General features: G+C 47.4%; 1 protein-coding gene across 7 annotated transcripts in view; it reads left to right on the top strand.

Annotated features, from left to right (window-relative positions):
• The first annotated feature begins 387 nt into the window (after nt 1-387).
• pcdh7b (protocadherin 7b) overlaps nt 388-15234 on the top strand; it is a 176911-nt gene continuing 162064 nt past the window's right edge. For 6 of the 7 annotated variants that reach the window (XM_049568754.1, XM_049568753.1, XM_049568752.1 and 3 more), the window contains exon 1: nt 388-4390. In XM_049568754.1, the coding sequence (XP_049424711.1) occupies nt 1316-4390 (3075 nt within the window). In that variant the 5' untranslated portion in view covers nt 388-1315. Of the gene's footprint in view, nt 4391-13511; nt 13680-15234 lie in introns of those variants that run through there. The other variant, XM_049568757.1, reaches the window with a different exon arrangement.

Genomic DNA, 15234 nt, shown 5'->3' with positions numbered 1-15234 from the left:
GATTCTTATTATCAAGTGAAAGACGTTGCAATTGTGGTTTTTAAAAATCGCCATATCGCCCACAGGAGCGTTACATACACGTGAAGCATCCGAGATGTGCTCACAAAGTGCGGTACCACGTCTCCACAACACACCGCTTTACCAAAACCACCATTACTGAGGCATCTCCCTCCTCTGTGCCCCCTTCTTTTTGTCAAATATTGTCTGCTGGCGTCTGGACCCGGCGATCAAGACCAAGTCCGACCCTGTTTACGTGCGCGCTGCTGCCGCTGCTGCTGCTTGGAGGAGGAGGAGGAGGGTGGATGGTGGTGGAGGAGGAGGAGGAGGAGGAGGAGGGGGGAGAAACCGGAGGGAGGTGGAGAGAGAAGGAGAGAGAGGGAGAGACTGCAATATCATTTGTGAATCCCTCTCACAGTGCTGCAGATAGGGGCTGCCAACACATGCGGCGCGTCTGCAGGTGAGGGACCAGGCTGAATGTGCTGGACACACACTGAGGAATTCATCCGACGTTTCCTGATTCAAGGAAAAACAAAAAACAAACTGCGGATATACATTTTTGTGAATCCCTTTCTTTTTTCTGTCTTCTTTGCTTTGCGCTGTGGAGTTGCACACTAAATAAAAGCAGAGAGGAGAGAAGTGTGCGTGCTGGCTGCAAGTGACTTGGAGGAAGAGCAGCCGGACAGGTAATTTGCTTCATATTCACATCCTCAGAGATCGGAGAGTTGACAGGCTCCGCGCAGGCGACACTCTCACCGAGTTTGGAGGGTGGAAAAAACTGCGCGGGTATTTAAATGATCCTGTGGGGACGCTGGGATTTTTGCAGCCTCACCCCAAAAAAAAGAGAGGAGATTGTAGCCACAAACTGTGAGTAAAACGGCGGGATATGGACTGAATTCACTTTCTGGTGATGTGATGCTCGGACTATAATTTTTGGCTTTTACGCGCATGATATTGAGAGATTCGCGGGAGCGCACGGAGCCTCTGTCTGGTGAGTGTTTTTTGATATCATTGCGGTGTTTTTATTTTTTGATACTAAAAGAAGGAAAGAGCAACTAACACCCAGAGCTGGAGGAGGAAAAGCAGAGAGCAGACGAGAAGCCCGTGCACTTGCTGCTTTGCACTGCAGCAGGAGCGATGTAGGAAGTCGTCCGGAGGATGAAGTCTCACGCATCCCGCAGCAGAGGGCTTTGCTCTTTATGAACACATTTTTTTTAACCTCCATATCTGGACTCTCTATTGGTGATTATTATTATTTTTTTTATTCTCTGGACATTTTTTTCACACCTAAGTGGACATTTTTTTGCATTGGAGAACAATGAGGACTACTGGTGCAGTGGACTATTTGTACTATTGCATGCTCATCCTGCAGCTTGTGCATCAGCCCGCTGCCAAGCAAGTGCTCCGGTACCGTTTGGCCGAGGAGGGACCCGCCGATGTCAGAGTCGGGAACGTAGCCGGCGACCTGGGCATCGTCGCCGGCTCAGGCGAGGTGACATTCACGCTGGAGTCGGGCTCTGATTTTTTCAAAATAGACAACATGACAGGTGAGCTCACCACCAACGAGAGGCGCATAGACCGTGAAAAATTACAGCAGTGCCAAATGATCTTTGATGAGAACGACTGCTTCATAGATTTTGAAGTGTCAGTGATTGGACCGGCCCAGAGCTGGGTCGACCTCTTTGAGGGGAAAGTCATCATATTAGATATAAACGATAACACCCCGTCTTTCCCTTCCCCTGTCCTGACACTGTCTGTGGAGGAAAACAGACCCATTGGAACCCTTTATCTGCTGCCCACAGCCACAGACAGAGATTTTGGCAGAAATGGAATAGAGAGATACGAGCTTATCCAGGACAATGGGGAGAACTCAAGGCGCTTGGGCTCTTCTGGAGATTCATTCTCTGGGAAGAGGAGATTTGAGGAAGGCGCGAGCAGGAGCAGCGTCTTTGAACTGCAAGTTGCTGACACTACTGATGGCGAGAAGCAGCCTCAACTCATCATTAAAGGGGCCCTTGATAGGGAACAGAGAGACTCCTATGAGCTCACGCTGCGTGTCAGGGATGGAGGAGATCCCCCTCGCTCCTCGCAGGCCATTCTGAGGGTGATGATCACCGATGTGAATGACAACAACCCTCGCTTTGAGAAGAGCGTGTATGAAGCTGACCTGCCGGAGAACAGCTCCCCCGGTGCCCCCATACTGCAGCTCAAAGCGGCTGACGCAGACGTGGGGGTTAACGGTCAAATAGAGTATGTGTTCGGGGCAGCCACGGAGTCAGTGAGGAGGCTGCTGAGGTTGGATGAGAACACAGGGTGGCTGAGTGTGTTGCACCGCATCGACCGTGAAGAAGTGAGCCAACTGAGGTTCACGGTAATGGCCCGTGACCGAGGCCAGCCGCCCAAAATGGACAAGGCCACTGTGGTGCTGAACATCAAGGATGAGAACGACAACGTCCCTGCGATAGAGATACGGAAAATCGGGCGCATTTTCTTGAAAGATGGCATCGCCAACGTGGCTGAGGACGTGGTGGTGGACACACCCATCGCCTTGGTTCAGGTGTCAGACCGAGACCAGGGGGAGAACGGCATTGTGACCTGCACTGTTGTCGGGGATGTTCCCTTTCAGCTGAAACCAGCCAGTGAGATGGAGGGTGAGCAGAATAAAAAGAAATACTTCCTGCACACGTCTGCACCGCTGGACTACGAGGCCACACAGGAATACAATGTGGTCATAGTGGCTGTGGACTCTGGGAGCCCCAGCCTCGCAAGTAATAACTCTCTTATCGTCAAAGTGGGCGACACTAACGACAACCCTCCTATCTTCAGCCAGAATGTAGTAGAGGTGTCGTTCCCTGAAAACAATGCCCCTGGCGAGAGGGTGACAACAGTGGCAGCCATCGACGCAGATAGTGGGAAGAATGCTGAAATCGCCTACTCCCTGGACTCGTCGGTAAATGGGATTTTCTCTATCGATGCAGACAGTGGAGACATCCGAGTAAACACCATTCTGGATAGAGAGCAAACGGAGCGCTACGAATTCAAAGTGATAGCCAAAGATAAGGGCATAAACACTCTACAGGGCTCTGCGACAGTGGTCGTCCTCGTGGCTGACAAGAATGACAACGAGCCAAAGTTCATGCAGGATGTGTTCACCTTCTACGTCAAAGAGAACCTCGAACCAAACAGCCCAGTCGGCATGGTCACGGTCATAGACGCAGATAAGGGCCAAAATGCAGAGATGAGCCTTTTTATTGAGGAAGAGGAGGATATCTTTTCTATTGAGAACGACACTGGGACTATTTTCTCCACCCTGTCGTTTGACAGAGAGCAGAAAACTACCTACACCTTCCGTGTCAAAGCTGTGGACGGTGGCGACCCCCCCAGATCTGCCACCGCCACAGTTTCACTCTTTGTCATGGATGAGAACGACAACGCACCCACTGTCACTTTCCCAATAAACAGCTCCTACACCCTCCTCCCTCCCTCCAGCAACATCAGAACAGTAGTCAGGACTGTCATAGCAACTGATACAGACACTGGCATCAACGCCGACTTGAACTACAGCATCATTGGGGGGAACCCCTTCAAGCTGTTTGAGATTGACGGGGGCACTGGGGTCATTTCGCTGGTGGGGAAGCTGGAGCAGAAGCACTACGGCCTCCACAGGCTGGTCGTCCAGGTGAATGACAGTGGCCAGCCTTCTCAGAGCACCACCACGCTCGTGCACGTGTATGTCAACGAGACTCTTTCCAACTCAACAGTTGTGGAGGCCCAGGTGGCAAAGAGCCTGAGCACGTCCCTGAACACCAACATCGCCGGCGACCCCAACTATGACCTAAGCAAACAGCGGCTGAGCATTGTAATTGGAGTCGTTTCAGGCATCATGACAGTCATTCTTATTATTCTAGTCGTGGTCATGGCTCGTTATTGCCGCCCCAAGAATAAGAACGGCTACGAGGCTGGCAAGAAGGACCACGAGGACTTCTTCACGCCACAGCAGCACGACAAGTCCAAGAAGCCCAAGAAAGACAAGAAGAAACAGAAGTCCAAACAGCCGCTCTACAGCAGCATCGTCACCGTGGAGGCCTCCAAACCCAACGGGCAGCGCTACGACGGCGTCAACGAGAAGCTCTCGGACAGCCCCGGCATGGGCCGCTACCGTTCGGTCAACGGAGGGCCGGGGAGCCCAGATCTGGCCCGGCACTACAAGTCCAGCTCCCCGCTCCCTACCGTCCAGCTTCACCCGCAATCGCCGACGGCTGGGAAAAAGCACCAGGCGGTTCAGGACCTGCCCCCTGCCAACACCTTTGTTGGCACCGGAGATAACATTTCCCTTGGATCTGACCACTGCTCCGAATACAGCAGTCAAACTATCAACAAGTACAACAAACAGGTAAGAAGACACGTCTCCATGTTCTTTTTTTTTTTCCTTCCTTCCTTCCCTCCACCACTCTTAAATGTCTTCTGTTTCTTCCTCTTAGTGTTCTCTCCACCATAATGCTTTCTGACAGGGCTAGTCTCAGTAGTCTTGTTGCCTTTATGGTGCTAATGTGTGTCAAGTTAGCGGTATTGATCTGTTTTGGTTTGGAGTGCCATTCACATGTAATATTGAAAAGGAAGAGAAAGGTTTAGATTAGCCTACGAGCGGGGTATTGTTACCCCTCGAACGAACGCGTCCAACTTTCCCCCCTTTCATCACGGCATGTGTTGCCTTTTTACCGTCTGCCGTGTCACGTCTGCTAACCTCAGCAGCCGCGTGTTGGAGTGTTGCAGACAGCTCACATAAGGGTTTGGTTTGCAGTTATTTTATCCCAGAGGGGAGCCTGCCAGGGGCCGGGGTACACTCCCCCTTGTCAGGCCCTGCCCTGCCCCTTCAAGCCTGCGACAAGGCTGCTTTGTCTTCAAGAGGATAAGACAGAGAAAGGTAGATGTCGGCAGCACAAACATGGCTTTGTGAGTCAGTTTTACAGTCTCGGCTTGAGTAGGAACATCTGGCCGGGAGGTCATATTAACATTCTCTTGCACTCGGGGGTCCGCATCAATTCATTGACCTCGCTGTGAAATTAGACGTTTTTATATCACCTTCCATATTGTGCCTCCTCTTTACTCCCTTTATCTGTTTCCCTCGTATATATAAATGTCTGCCGTCTTCTACCTGCTTTTCTCCCACTCCTCCATCGACCCTCCAGCTACCTCCCTTCTTGTCTCCCTTCCTCCCTCCTCTCCCTCCCAGCAACTCTTCTCTTCCATTTGCAGAGCTGTAGAAAAAAAAGGGTGTAGGTGGCATGATGTGATATTCAAATGTGGGCTTTTATCAGTTCAGTCTTTATATTTTTTTTGGCTGTTTTTCCGCTGTGATGTGCAACAACAGCGAGAAACAAAGACGTAATGAAGTCAGCTGATTTGCAGGAAAAAAAGAACACTATTGTTTTATGTGTTTTCTATGGCAGTCTAATGAATTATTGATCTTTCTTTTACTTGGTGTCAGCACTACTACTTTAGAATTCTGGAGTGCTGTTTTCTCTCAGCTGGATTGTTGCCTTTTTTTTTTTCCTCGACCAATTTTTTTTGTTTCTTCTCCTCCAGATATCTCTTTGTTCACCTTTATTTATTCTATACCAACCGGCCCTGCATCCTCGCACGCCTTCCCCTCTCTGTGCTCCTGTTTTTGCAGCCACATCCGACAATGCTCTCTCCGCCTTGCCTTTTTTCTCGCAGTGGTTTCTTTTTTAAATCTCCACTCTCATCTCTCTATATCCCCTCTTCCCCTCCCTCTCGCTATTACTCCTCTCAAATCATTTCACTCCCCCCTTTTACTTCTATCCCTTCTCTTCCCCCTGCTCTGTCTCTAACAGCTTCTAATATGGTGTGTTCACTGAGCTGCTTCCCAGAGTGTGAGGAGTGCTGTTGCTTTCGGATGTCTCCTGCATAATTAAAAGGGCACTCTATTTGCTGCTGCGGCAGCAGCATGTATTGTGTGTCACTATGCTCCACTTATATAATTATTTATTTACTCTCTACATTAATGCTGCGGTAACTTTTATGGACTGTGCGTTTGTTAGAAGGCGGTGTCATGGAGGGAAAAAAAACCATAATGCACAAAGAGCATTTCCTTGTGATTCCTGGATATTTAAATTGTAATGGTGAAGAAAGTGTTTACTGGTCTGCTGGGCGATATCATCCGTGTTTATTGTGTGGTGCAGCCTGTTAGGTATTTAATATACAATAGCTAGCAGGTATTCAAATTGCCTTTTATATCCCACGGGCTCAGTAAATACTCACTGTTGATACGTTCTGTTGGGGTGAATGGAGTGTAATTTAATGGCTGCACAAGAGAGCTAATTGAAGAGAAGGTGTGTGTTCATGTGCTCCAATTATGGCATTAAACGGCCACCTCTGTATTAGATTAAGTAGCGGAGCGGTCATGCTCTCGCTTTTAGGGATCTAGAAATATTCCGTAAGTGCCACTACAGCTTAAAGACATAATAAAACACTCAAGGGCACTCGTGTTTCTCAGTTAAGGGAACAATTTGTGCAAGATTTGGATTAGTGGTGGGAAATGGAGTCGTCAATGAATAGCATTAAGGTTATATTTTTATTATGTTTTCTTAGTTTTACTTCCTTGAGATGTGCTCGTATTGAGTTTGTGTTTTCATTTTATCTTTTTGTGGCACATTTGGCCTCAAACAGAGCTGCACCTAGGACATTCGGTTCCCCTGGTGCCCCCCCATTAAATACTTTACGTTTACTGTGTTTATTAAACAGAAACAAGAGCTAATGAGAAATCATCACAGATAAACATTTCATTTTCTCTTCCTCAAATGCTCTTGTGTCTAAATTGTCAGTTCTGGTGCCCCCCCAGGAGCTGTCTACGTCACCTACGCAAAGCTCCACCACTGGCCCCAAACACCGTCGAACCTGCTTGGTTAAGATTTATTACAAGTGATGATATGTGCGAGCACTCCCTCGCCCACAAACCCCTTCTCTTTCACCACTCCCCCTCTTTTTGTCCGTCTGTGGGAAGAGATAGAGACAGGCACAAGAAAGACGGCCCTGTTAGCCGCGCAGAGAATGGCCCCCACTGTTTCACAAGGGACTCGGGGTGGAAAGATAGAGAGAAAAGACGGGGAGGGGGAAGAGGGAGAATAGTGCTGACCATTGACTGTAATCCCTGAGGTATTGGGTTCCGTCTTTCTCTCTCCTCGCCTACCTAATCTTACAATAACTGCACAGGCAACCTGCTCGGGCAGGTAACCAGGCAACTGAGGGAGTTTATCGGCGAGGCGAGCCTTTCTTTTTAGCACGTCAGACATTTAAACAGTCATTAAGCTGATCTAACTGTGAGGGAGAAGCCAGCGTGTCACCCAGCATCTGCTGAGGGCTCGAGCAGGAGGGGCAACAGACTTGACATTTCATCTCTTCCTGCTACTCCTCTGATTGCGACTTATTTTAGTCGTATTTTTTTTTGCTGTTTTTCGCTACATGTAGCTCGGCCTTTCTGCTCCTTGCACACCCGTGTCTGATCCTTATATGTGAAGGCTGGTGAGTAGTGCGTGCACTTAACAGAACACTTAACTTTATTACTTTTGGCAGTAGCTTCTGTTCTGTCCAGTGCCAGAAAATAATGCTGTCCAGCCGTAATGTAGTGAGGAATGAAATCACTTAGCCATCGAATTAGCACAAGCCATCAGCCTTTGTTTTATCATTGCACTTCAAAGCGCCACTCGTGCCCAGGTGGATCACTTTTAATCAGTGGTGAGCCACAGCAGCTTGTATTCTGTGCTCTCGCAGCGCAGCCCCTCAGGGCAGGCAAAGCCCCCGCTCCACACACTTATACCAGGTTATTCTGCCTCAGGGCCCATGCAGCAAGCATAACTGGACATTGTCCTTAACCCAGCCCCTGGTGTTCACCCCCCGCGCTCTGGCCAGCTGTTCCTCCTGTGCCTTATTGTAGCTGCAACCTCTCCAGCATGAGCCGCATACAGCCGAGCGAGGAGGATCTGATTTGCATAGGGCAAATCCTCACCCGCCTCCTCCGCATAGGACAAACAACATAACCATGCAAATGGAGGTCACCTGGATGGTGTTTGTAGCCAAAACATAGGATGTGATTGCCCTTCAGGCTCCAGGCAGATCAGGAAACCAATATGGAAATGCGGTACTTTGCCTCTGGCCTCATTTGTTTTAACCTACAAAATGTAGCTGCCTAAACACCTACGAAAAGCCACAACTGACCTAATTGAAACTTGCAAAGCCCCAGTGACGCAGCATTCCAGGTGTCTTTGGCTTTATAGGAACAGCTGTACGCAGGATCATAGGTGTAGATTTTGGGGGGGACGCAGGGGGCACATGCCCCCAAATAAGACATTACAGGTCCAGTGTGTGGGATTTAAGGGGTTGTATTAGCAGAAATGGAGTATAAAATGTATCACCTGAAATTAAAAATCATTGTGTTTTCGTCACCTTAGAACGAGCCGTTCATAGTCCTCTCACACTGACCAACCAAACACTGACTTTAGACAGGGCCATCAGCATTTTTGTGTTGGCCATCGTACTTCCCCCAAATGTTGACATTCAGGAGAAGTTCGGTTGGTTGCTTGATGCCACTAAATCCTTCACACTACACCTTAAACGTAGTGTAGGACTTCAGTTTTGACAAACTACTGGAACATGACTCAAAGATGCAACGATGCCTCTGGTAAAGTACTTCATAGCAGTATGCAACCTCAATCTGCCGTGAGATAGAAGGCAGATGAAGCAACAATGCACGATTGAATCAGAGTGACATTTCCACCATAAATCAGTGCATAAAAATTCACCAGAGTGCATGGAATTAGGTGTTTGATGCCCCAAATTTCTTAGGGGAGGACCTTTAGTTCTCCCTGAACTTTGGCACACGGGAGAAGTTTCGGTTGGTTGCAACCTGCGACCTCACCTGCCACTAAATCCTTCACACTAGACCAGTGGTTTTCAAATGTTTTGTGCCCAAGACACACCAAAGGGCAAGCTAAAATCTCAAGGCAGGTAGCTTTCGTGATACGGTCTCTTTTCTTTCGGTGGTAGGTCGTCTTTGCTGGTGCTTTGTTGTAATTTGCTCCGTACCATAAATCGATCCCACTCACGGCTTTCTCCCTTTAAATGTTATCATCTGTCACGCTGGCAGCCAATCAGGGCTTTGATGTGTCACACACTCACACCATTTGAGAACCACTGCACTAGACCTTTAAAGGAGCAGAGGACTTTTACTTTGACGAACTGCCAGCACATGACTCCAAGATGCAACAGTGTCTCCAGTAAAGTAGTTCATGACCGTATGCAACCTCAGAAGCAACGTTCCGATATCCCCTGGAAAGATTAAGCAACTAAGCACACTTGAATTAGGAAGTACTGTACCATCTCCAACAAACACTCATGCAGGAAAGGCACAAAATGGTGTATAAAAATGAATAGAGTTGTCCCGATACTGATACGAGCATCGGAAATGCCTTTGATATTGCCTGAAGTTCTGGATTGGGCATCGGCAAGTATGTGAATATGTGCCTATCTGATGCCACGGTATTTTTTTAGGAAGTTTCACATCCAGATAAACAGCAGCTGTCCTGGAAATCAGTTCTTTGCCGCTCTAAAACAGCAGCCTACGCAGCAAGTTGGGCTGTACAGCCACTGTTTTAAAGCAGCAAAGAAGAGCTGATGTCCGGTAAGTGGTGTAAATTTAGCCGTTAACAAAATGCCAAACGAGATAATAGAAGCAACTTCGATGGAACAGGGGTTCTGGGGCCTTCTGCCAGAAAATTTTAAGCATCAGACACTTCATTTCCTGCATCAATTAATGGTGCATGTGTGTTTTTGTCAAAGTGAAAGTCATCTGCTACTTTAATGGTTTTGGTGTGGTGGTAGTCGATAAGGTTGGTGCACTACTAGGAAGAGGAAGTAGGTATACTCTCCTATATTCTAATGACTTTTTGGCTGATAGATGAGTTTATAGTTAACATCCAGTAAAAGACGTTCTACAAAATGTTGATTAAAAAAAAGCCTTTGCACAGGATTAAGCAATCATGCCACCATTGTCCGAACCTTTGTGTGTTTCTCTTTGGCAGTCATCACCACTTAACTCCCCTGATGGCGTGATTTTATCTGTGGAGCTGTTGTGGCAGTCAGTCACTCATTGAGCTCAATTAGGTAATTACTTGATAAGAGGTTCCACAGGAGCTCTAACAATGTTTGGTCATCCCCCACCCTCCAGGGTCGGCAACACAGGTCAGGTTATTTTCTGGAGGAAGCGGAGAAAGCAGAAACTTTTCTGTTCGCTATCATTAAATCTGACTCTCCAGGAGCAAAGTCATGTAAAGCAATCTGCTGATTACCACGTTAGAACAAAATATGTGAACAGTTTTTATAGCAACTTCACTGGATACCAGGAAGGTGCCAAAGGTGGATAAAACACAATCTGGAAATCTTGCATTTAGTAAGAAATGAGATTACGTGCAATGAGCTGGTTTGTTTATTACCACATTATTATTAGTGCTTGCCCTTTTGTGAGGCGCTGCGTACCGCCGACTGTGGCTAATTTTATCAAAATTGTTTTGGATCTATTACGGCTTAATTCAATCTATGGCTGCTCGGGCTTTTGTTGTTTATGTTCTGAAGGGAAAATGGAAGGAGTAAGAGTGCACAGTAATACTCATGAAATTGCAGCGGGCAGCATTTTCTGGTATAATTTGGTTTGGTGATTTGAATGCATTCGCTCTAAGGCAATTACTAATCTAAGGATTAGACTTACCTGATACGCCGGCAGAAACGGTGGCAACTGAGGGAGGAAGTCAGGGGGGAGAGATTGCTATAGCTGCTTGCTGCTATATTACTCTGCATAATGTGTTAATACTGAGGTTCTCACATCCTGTTTCTATAGGAGGGAACCATGGAAAGTGCTTCTTGGCTTCTCTGCATACAATAAATGAGCTCCGTTGTCTTCACATTTAAAAATAAATACTCGTGATTGAAGGGGCCCCAACTCATTCATGATAAGATGCCAAAACACACAGAAAAAAAGAGGGGGGGGGGCAGACAAGGAATTTAAGCCGCATGCCACCTTGATTGCTCTCCACGCCGCTGATTGTAAGTGGCAGTGTCGGGGATGCCACCTTCTTCTTCGCCGCTTCTTTCAATTTGACGTCGTCGAAAATGGAATTTCATTTCATACTTGGCAGCGATCGCATTAGATAGGGCTCACCAGGATAAAGCCGATTCATTTTGCAGATTTGCCTTTCCTGTGGCACTATCAATCATCGCGCACTCACCATATTGCAGACTTGTTTTTCACGGCAATTGTTAGGAGGAGTTTGGACAGCAAATTGACTTTTACAAGGCTCCCAAGGTCTATGATACGCCACGCTAGCCTTGTTGTTTTCTCCATAGCTGTCCTCTCGTATCGACTGCAGATGCTAGAACCGACTAAATGAGAACATCGCTTAGCCCTTCTGCCGTGCAGCCCCTGGGGAGTAGTTCTGTGTCGACGCGCCGGATCGCAACACAGATCAGACGTGAGGCTTGTTGTTTGTGAGACTAATAGGCAAAACAATGGAGTTTTGTTTACTGTGACACTGTACCTCATCAAAATTGCAAAAAAAAAAAAAAAAAATGTCCGGCAGAGTCAGTCCAGTAATGATGTGATGTTTTTTTTGGTTGTTGTTTTGCAGAAAAGGTCATCGGCCATTTGTTGTCTTGATGTTGATTCAAACAGGTGGCAGAGAGGTCGTCGTGTTTTTTTTCCCTCTGATGAGCAAAGTTTCTGTTTCTGTGCGCCTCCCTCCCTCTGCCTCTCCGTCTCTCCGTCGCTCTCCCTTCCTCCTTCACTGTGGAGGAAACATGGTGATGAATCAGATGAATCACTGCCTGTCAGTGTTGCTCACACGGGTCCAGGGTGTCAAGGGAACTGCCAGCAGGGTCCGTGGCCCCCCACGTCAGGGGGCGGCGATTTAAACCCCATCCAGCATCCCGCTGTGTCGTCACACGTGGCCTTCGTGAAAATGAGAATAAGAGCCACGAAAGCCAGACACGTTGATCCATGATTTACCCCCCCAGGTGCCACCTTTGGCTGCGACCGGCCAACTGTAAAGCTGCTTAGCGCAACGGGTACTTGTTTAGACGGGCCAAGAAGGTATCTCTCAGATCAGGTACCATTCACATTTGAACCAATACCGGTACCTGGAATTCGGTACCAACGTCCAGCGGTACCTTTTTTCTGGCACTGGTACTAAGTTTCTGATCAAGCTTTAGGGGGACATCGTCGACTAAATTCTGCTCCTCTGCTCTTTTTAATCACACATACAGCTTATCTTCTGTCTCAGTCTGTCTGCTGCTGTGTATGTGTGTGTATTGGGGTTAGGGATTTTCATGGTTTGATTACTATCTCAGAAAATATCACAGTTTCATGGTATATAGTGCAACACACTTGTTATTATCAGTTACAGTAAACTTTAAAGGAATGAAAACAAGAGGTCGAACAGATGTTTTATCATAATCAAACTTTTACTTTTTCTAAAATAAAGGATTCTCTATCCTGTTGCACAGTATGATAACCGTCAGCTTTTTTTGATAGAAAACAGGCCAGATGCCAAAACTATCATCAGAGCTCTGCGGCTGGCTTCCTGGCTTCAGGGCGTGTCTGCCTCCTGTCTGAAGCCGGACCTGGCGGCTCCTCAAAGCTCCGTGGCAGGTTGTCAGGGTGCTTTGCGGCACTTCTACCTCTTGTTCTTGCCCAGATGTAGTCTCAGGTGCCGACACCTGGCACCAATAGATTTAACGCCAATAGCTTGTTTGCAATCGTATGTAAATTCATTGCATTTGTGCAGTAGTGGTAGTCTTTACCCTTAGAGTTCGGTACCCAACCCTACTTGTCTCTAGGGTTGAGGCTGTTGACCTGCTTCAAGGTATACTGAGGTATTATAATTGATGGTTATCATACAGTATCATTTCCTCATTGTCACCGGCTCGCTCTTTTTCCCCTTCAAGGGCAGTGGCCTTGAGGGTGTAACGTCATTGTATGTGTGGAAGGAAGCAGCTGTCTCAGGGTGTCCTGGTGAAGACGCATTCGGCAAATAGTGACGATAGCAGTCGACTCAAGTGTCTGTTCAACCTCATGAGAAGGCCATGTTTGTGGTTTCATTGTAAAGACTGCGATAAAGCCGTTGTTGGGGAACGGCATCCGAACGCCTCGCCATTCTATTTTCTGCAGAGTGGTCCAAACCGCTAGACGCTAGTTGCCAGCTAATGCCAAGCCAAGCTAAAATCGATGTTAATAAGCCAGTGTGTTCCCAACTACAGTTTGCTGTCACTGAGAAAGGTAACATTATCTAGGGGTATTGAAAACAATGTGACGGTACAGAGAATCTAACCTTCATTTTACACATACTAACATAAAAAAAGGTTCCATGTTTTTAATTGTAATTCTGTTTGCAAGTTCCTCTAAAGATCATTGTAACTCATTCATTTTCCGTTACCACTTATCCTGTTAGGTTCATCCCAGCCGACAGTGGACAGAGACAGACAACCAATCACGCTCACATTCACACCCACGGACAATTAAGAGTCACCAGTTTACCTGCATGTCTTTGGACTGTGGGAGGAAGCCGGAGTACCTGGAGAAACCCCACGCTGTGAGGCCACAATGCTAACCACATGCACCCGGTCATTGTAACTGATAATAAAAGTATTTGTGTTTGACTGTATACCGTGAAGCTGTGATGTTTTCTGAGACAGTAATTGAAATTGCACCGTTGACTCCCAGACAGACGGAGAGACGTGTTGACATGGGAAACACTGACGAGTTCAGGGGTGTAATCGGGTACAACCTTCACCTCGGGTTCACATTGATTCTTTTTAAGGCTCTGACAGACATGCACCTGTTCTGCCTCCCTTCCCACATACTTCCACCCTTTTTGACTTTGACCTTCCTCTTTTGTATTAAGAAAGTGCTGAAATATTAAGATGCGCTGAGATCTCCCGACTGCATAAGACACATTAAGAATTGTCCCGCTTAAATAATGCATCCGAAAGCTTTTTTTTCCTTTTTGGTACAAAGGGTGTAGCTTTTTTATTAACTGACTGCAGTCATACATATTTGCTAAGCAGAGGAGTATAATGGATATGACTCGACTCGGGAAGGGGAGGGATAGGACAGCTTGACTGCTTCTATTAGCCCTGTTTTGGTGCGGCTCCCACCATGTGGCCCCCAAATGAGATTATATGTGTATGAAACAGGAGGTAGAGCACTCACCGACCATCCATCAAAGCCTGGGGGGACCTGTGTGAAAGTTTGTGCATGTGTACTCAGTGGGTACGCTCACTGTGCGGACGCGAGTGTGTGTGAGGGTGTGATAAAGCGTGTGGGTGTACAGTATGAACACATGTGTGTGTGTGTGTGTGTGTGTGTTTGTGTATCCTGTGAGGGCTGGAGAGAGGAGAGCAAACGGGGCCTCCACAGTTCAGCCTCTCCATCATCCCGCACGCCAGGCACACGCGCGGCGACATGCCTGAGAGGGTTTCAATATCCTGTGTGTGTGTGTTTGTGTGCCTGCGCCGCTGTGTTTACCCAAGGAATGCAGTTCATTATATTTGTATGTGTGTCTGGTTATTACATATACACACACACACGGCGTACGGAGGCAGATGGAGCCCGAAGGCTAGAGCAATACTTTATCTTCAACTGTTAAAAAACCCCCACGACAAGCTCGAGTAGTCTGCGCGGATGATGTGACTCGCAGTAGCCGTGACTGCCCTCGAGCAAGGCACTCCCTCGCCCCAATTGAGTTATTTATTGGACGCCGCTGTGACTGATAATGTGTGTTTCAACAACCTGTATTAAGCCGTGCAGATTTGGGGAAAAAGGGGCGTTCATTAGCAGGAGGAGCGCCTGTATCGACGAGGCCTTACCTGGCAGAGAGCAGCCTATTAGCCGGGCCCGATAACTCTTGTCAGGGACCGGAGGAGTCTGCCTGCCTCGCTGAAGAATGAAGGTCACAGGGCAGCTGGAGTTACGAGCGTCCTCGCTGGGTAGCTGCTATCAAATCATATGAAATATGAAGTCCAGCCATTTTTTTTTTCTTTTCTGAAAATGCTAATTTTTCAACGTTGCCTCTGTCTTGGTTTCTACTTCCTTCTGCTTGTTCTTTTGGCATGTTGATGGCAGACCTTTAGTGTTAGACCACCTTTAGTATTATTTAATGTCATATAAAAAGG

This window comes from Epinephelus fuscoguttatus, linkage group LG23 (genome assembly GCF_011397635.1).
Source record: "Epinephelus fuscoguttatus linkage group LG23, E.fuscoguttatus.final_Chr_v1".
Taxonomy (NCBI): Eukaryota; Metazoa; Chordata; class Actinopteri; order Perciformes; family Serranidae; genus Epinephelus; species Epinephelus fuscoguttatus.
The sequence above is the reverse complement of the archived record's forward strand: the minus strand, read 5'-3'. Positions and strand labels throughout refer to the sequence as shown.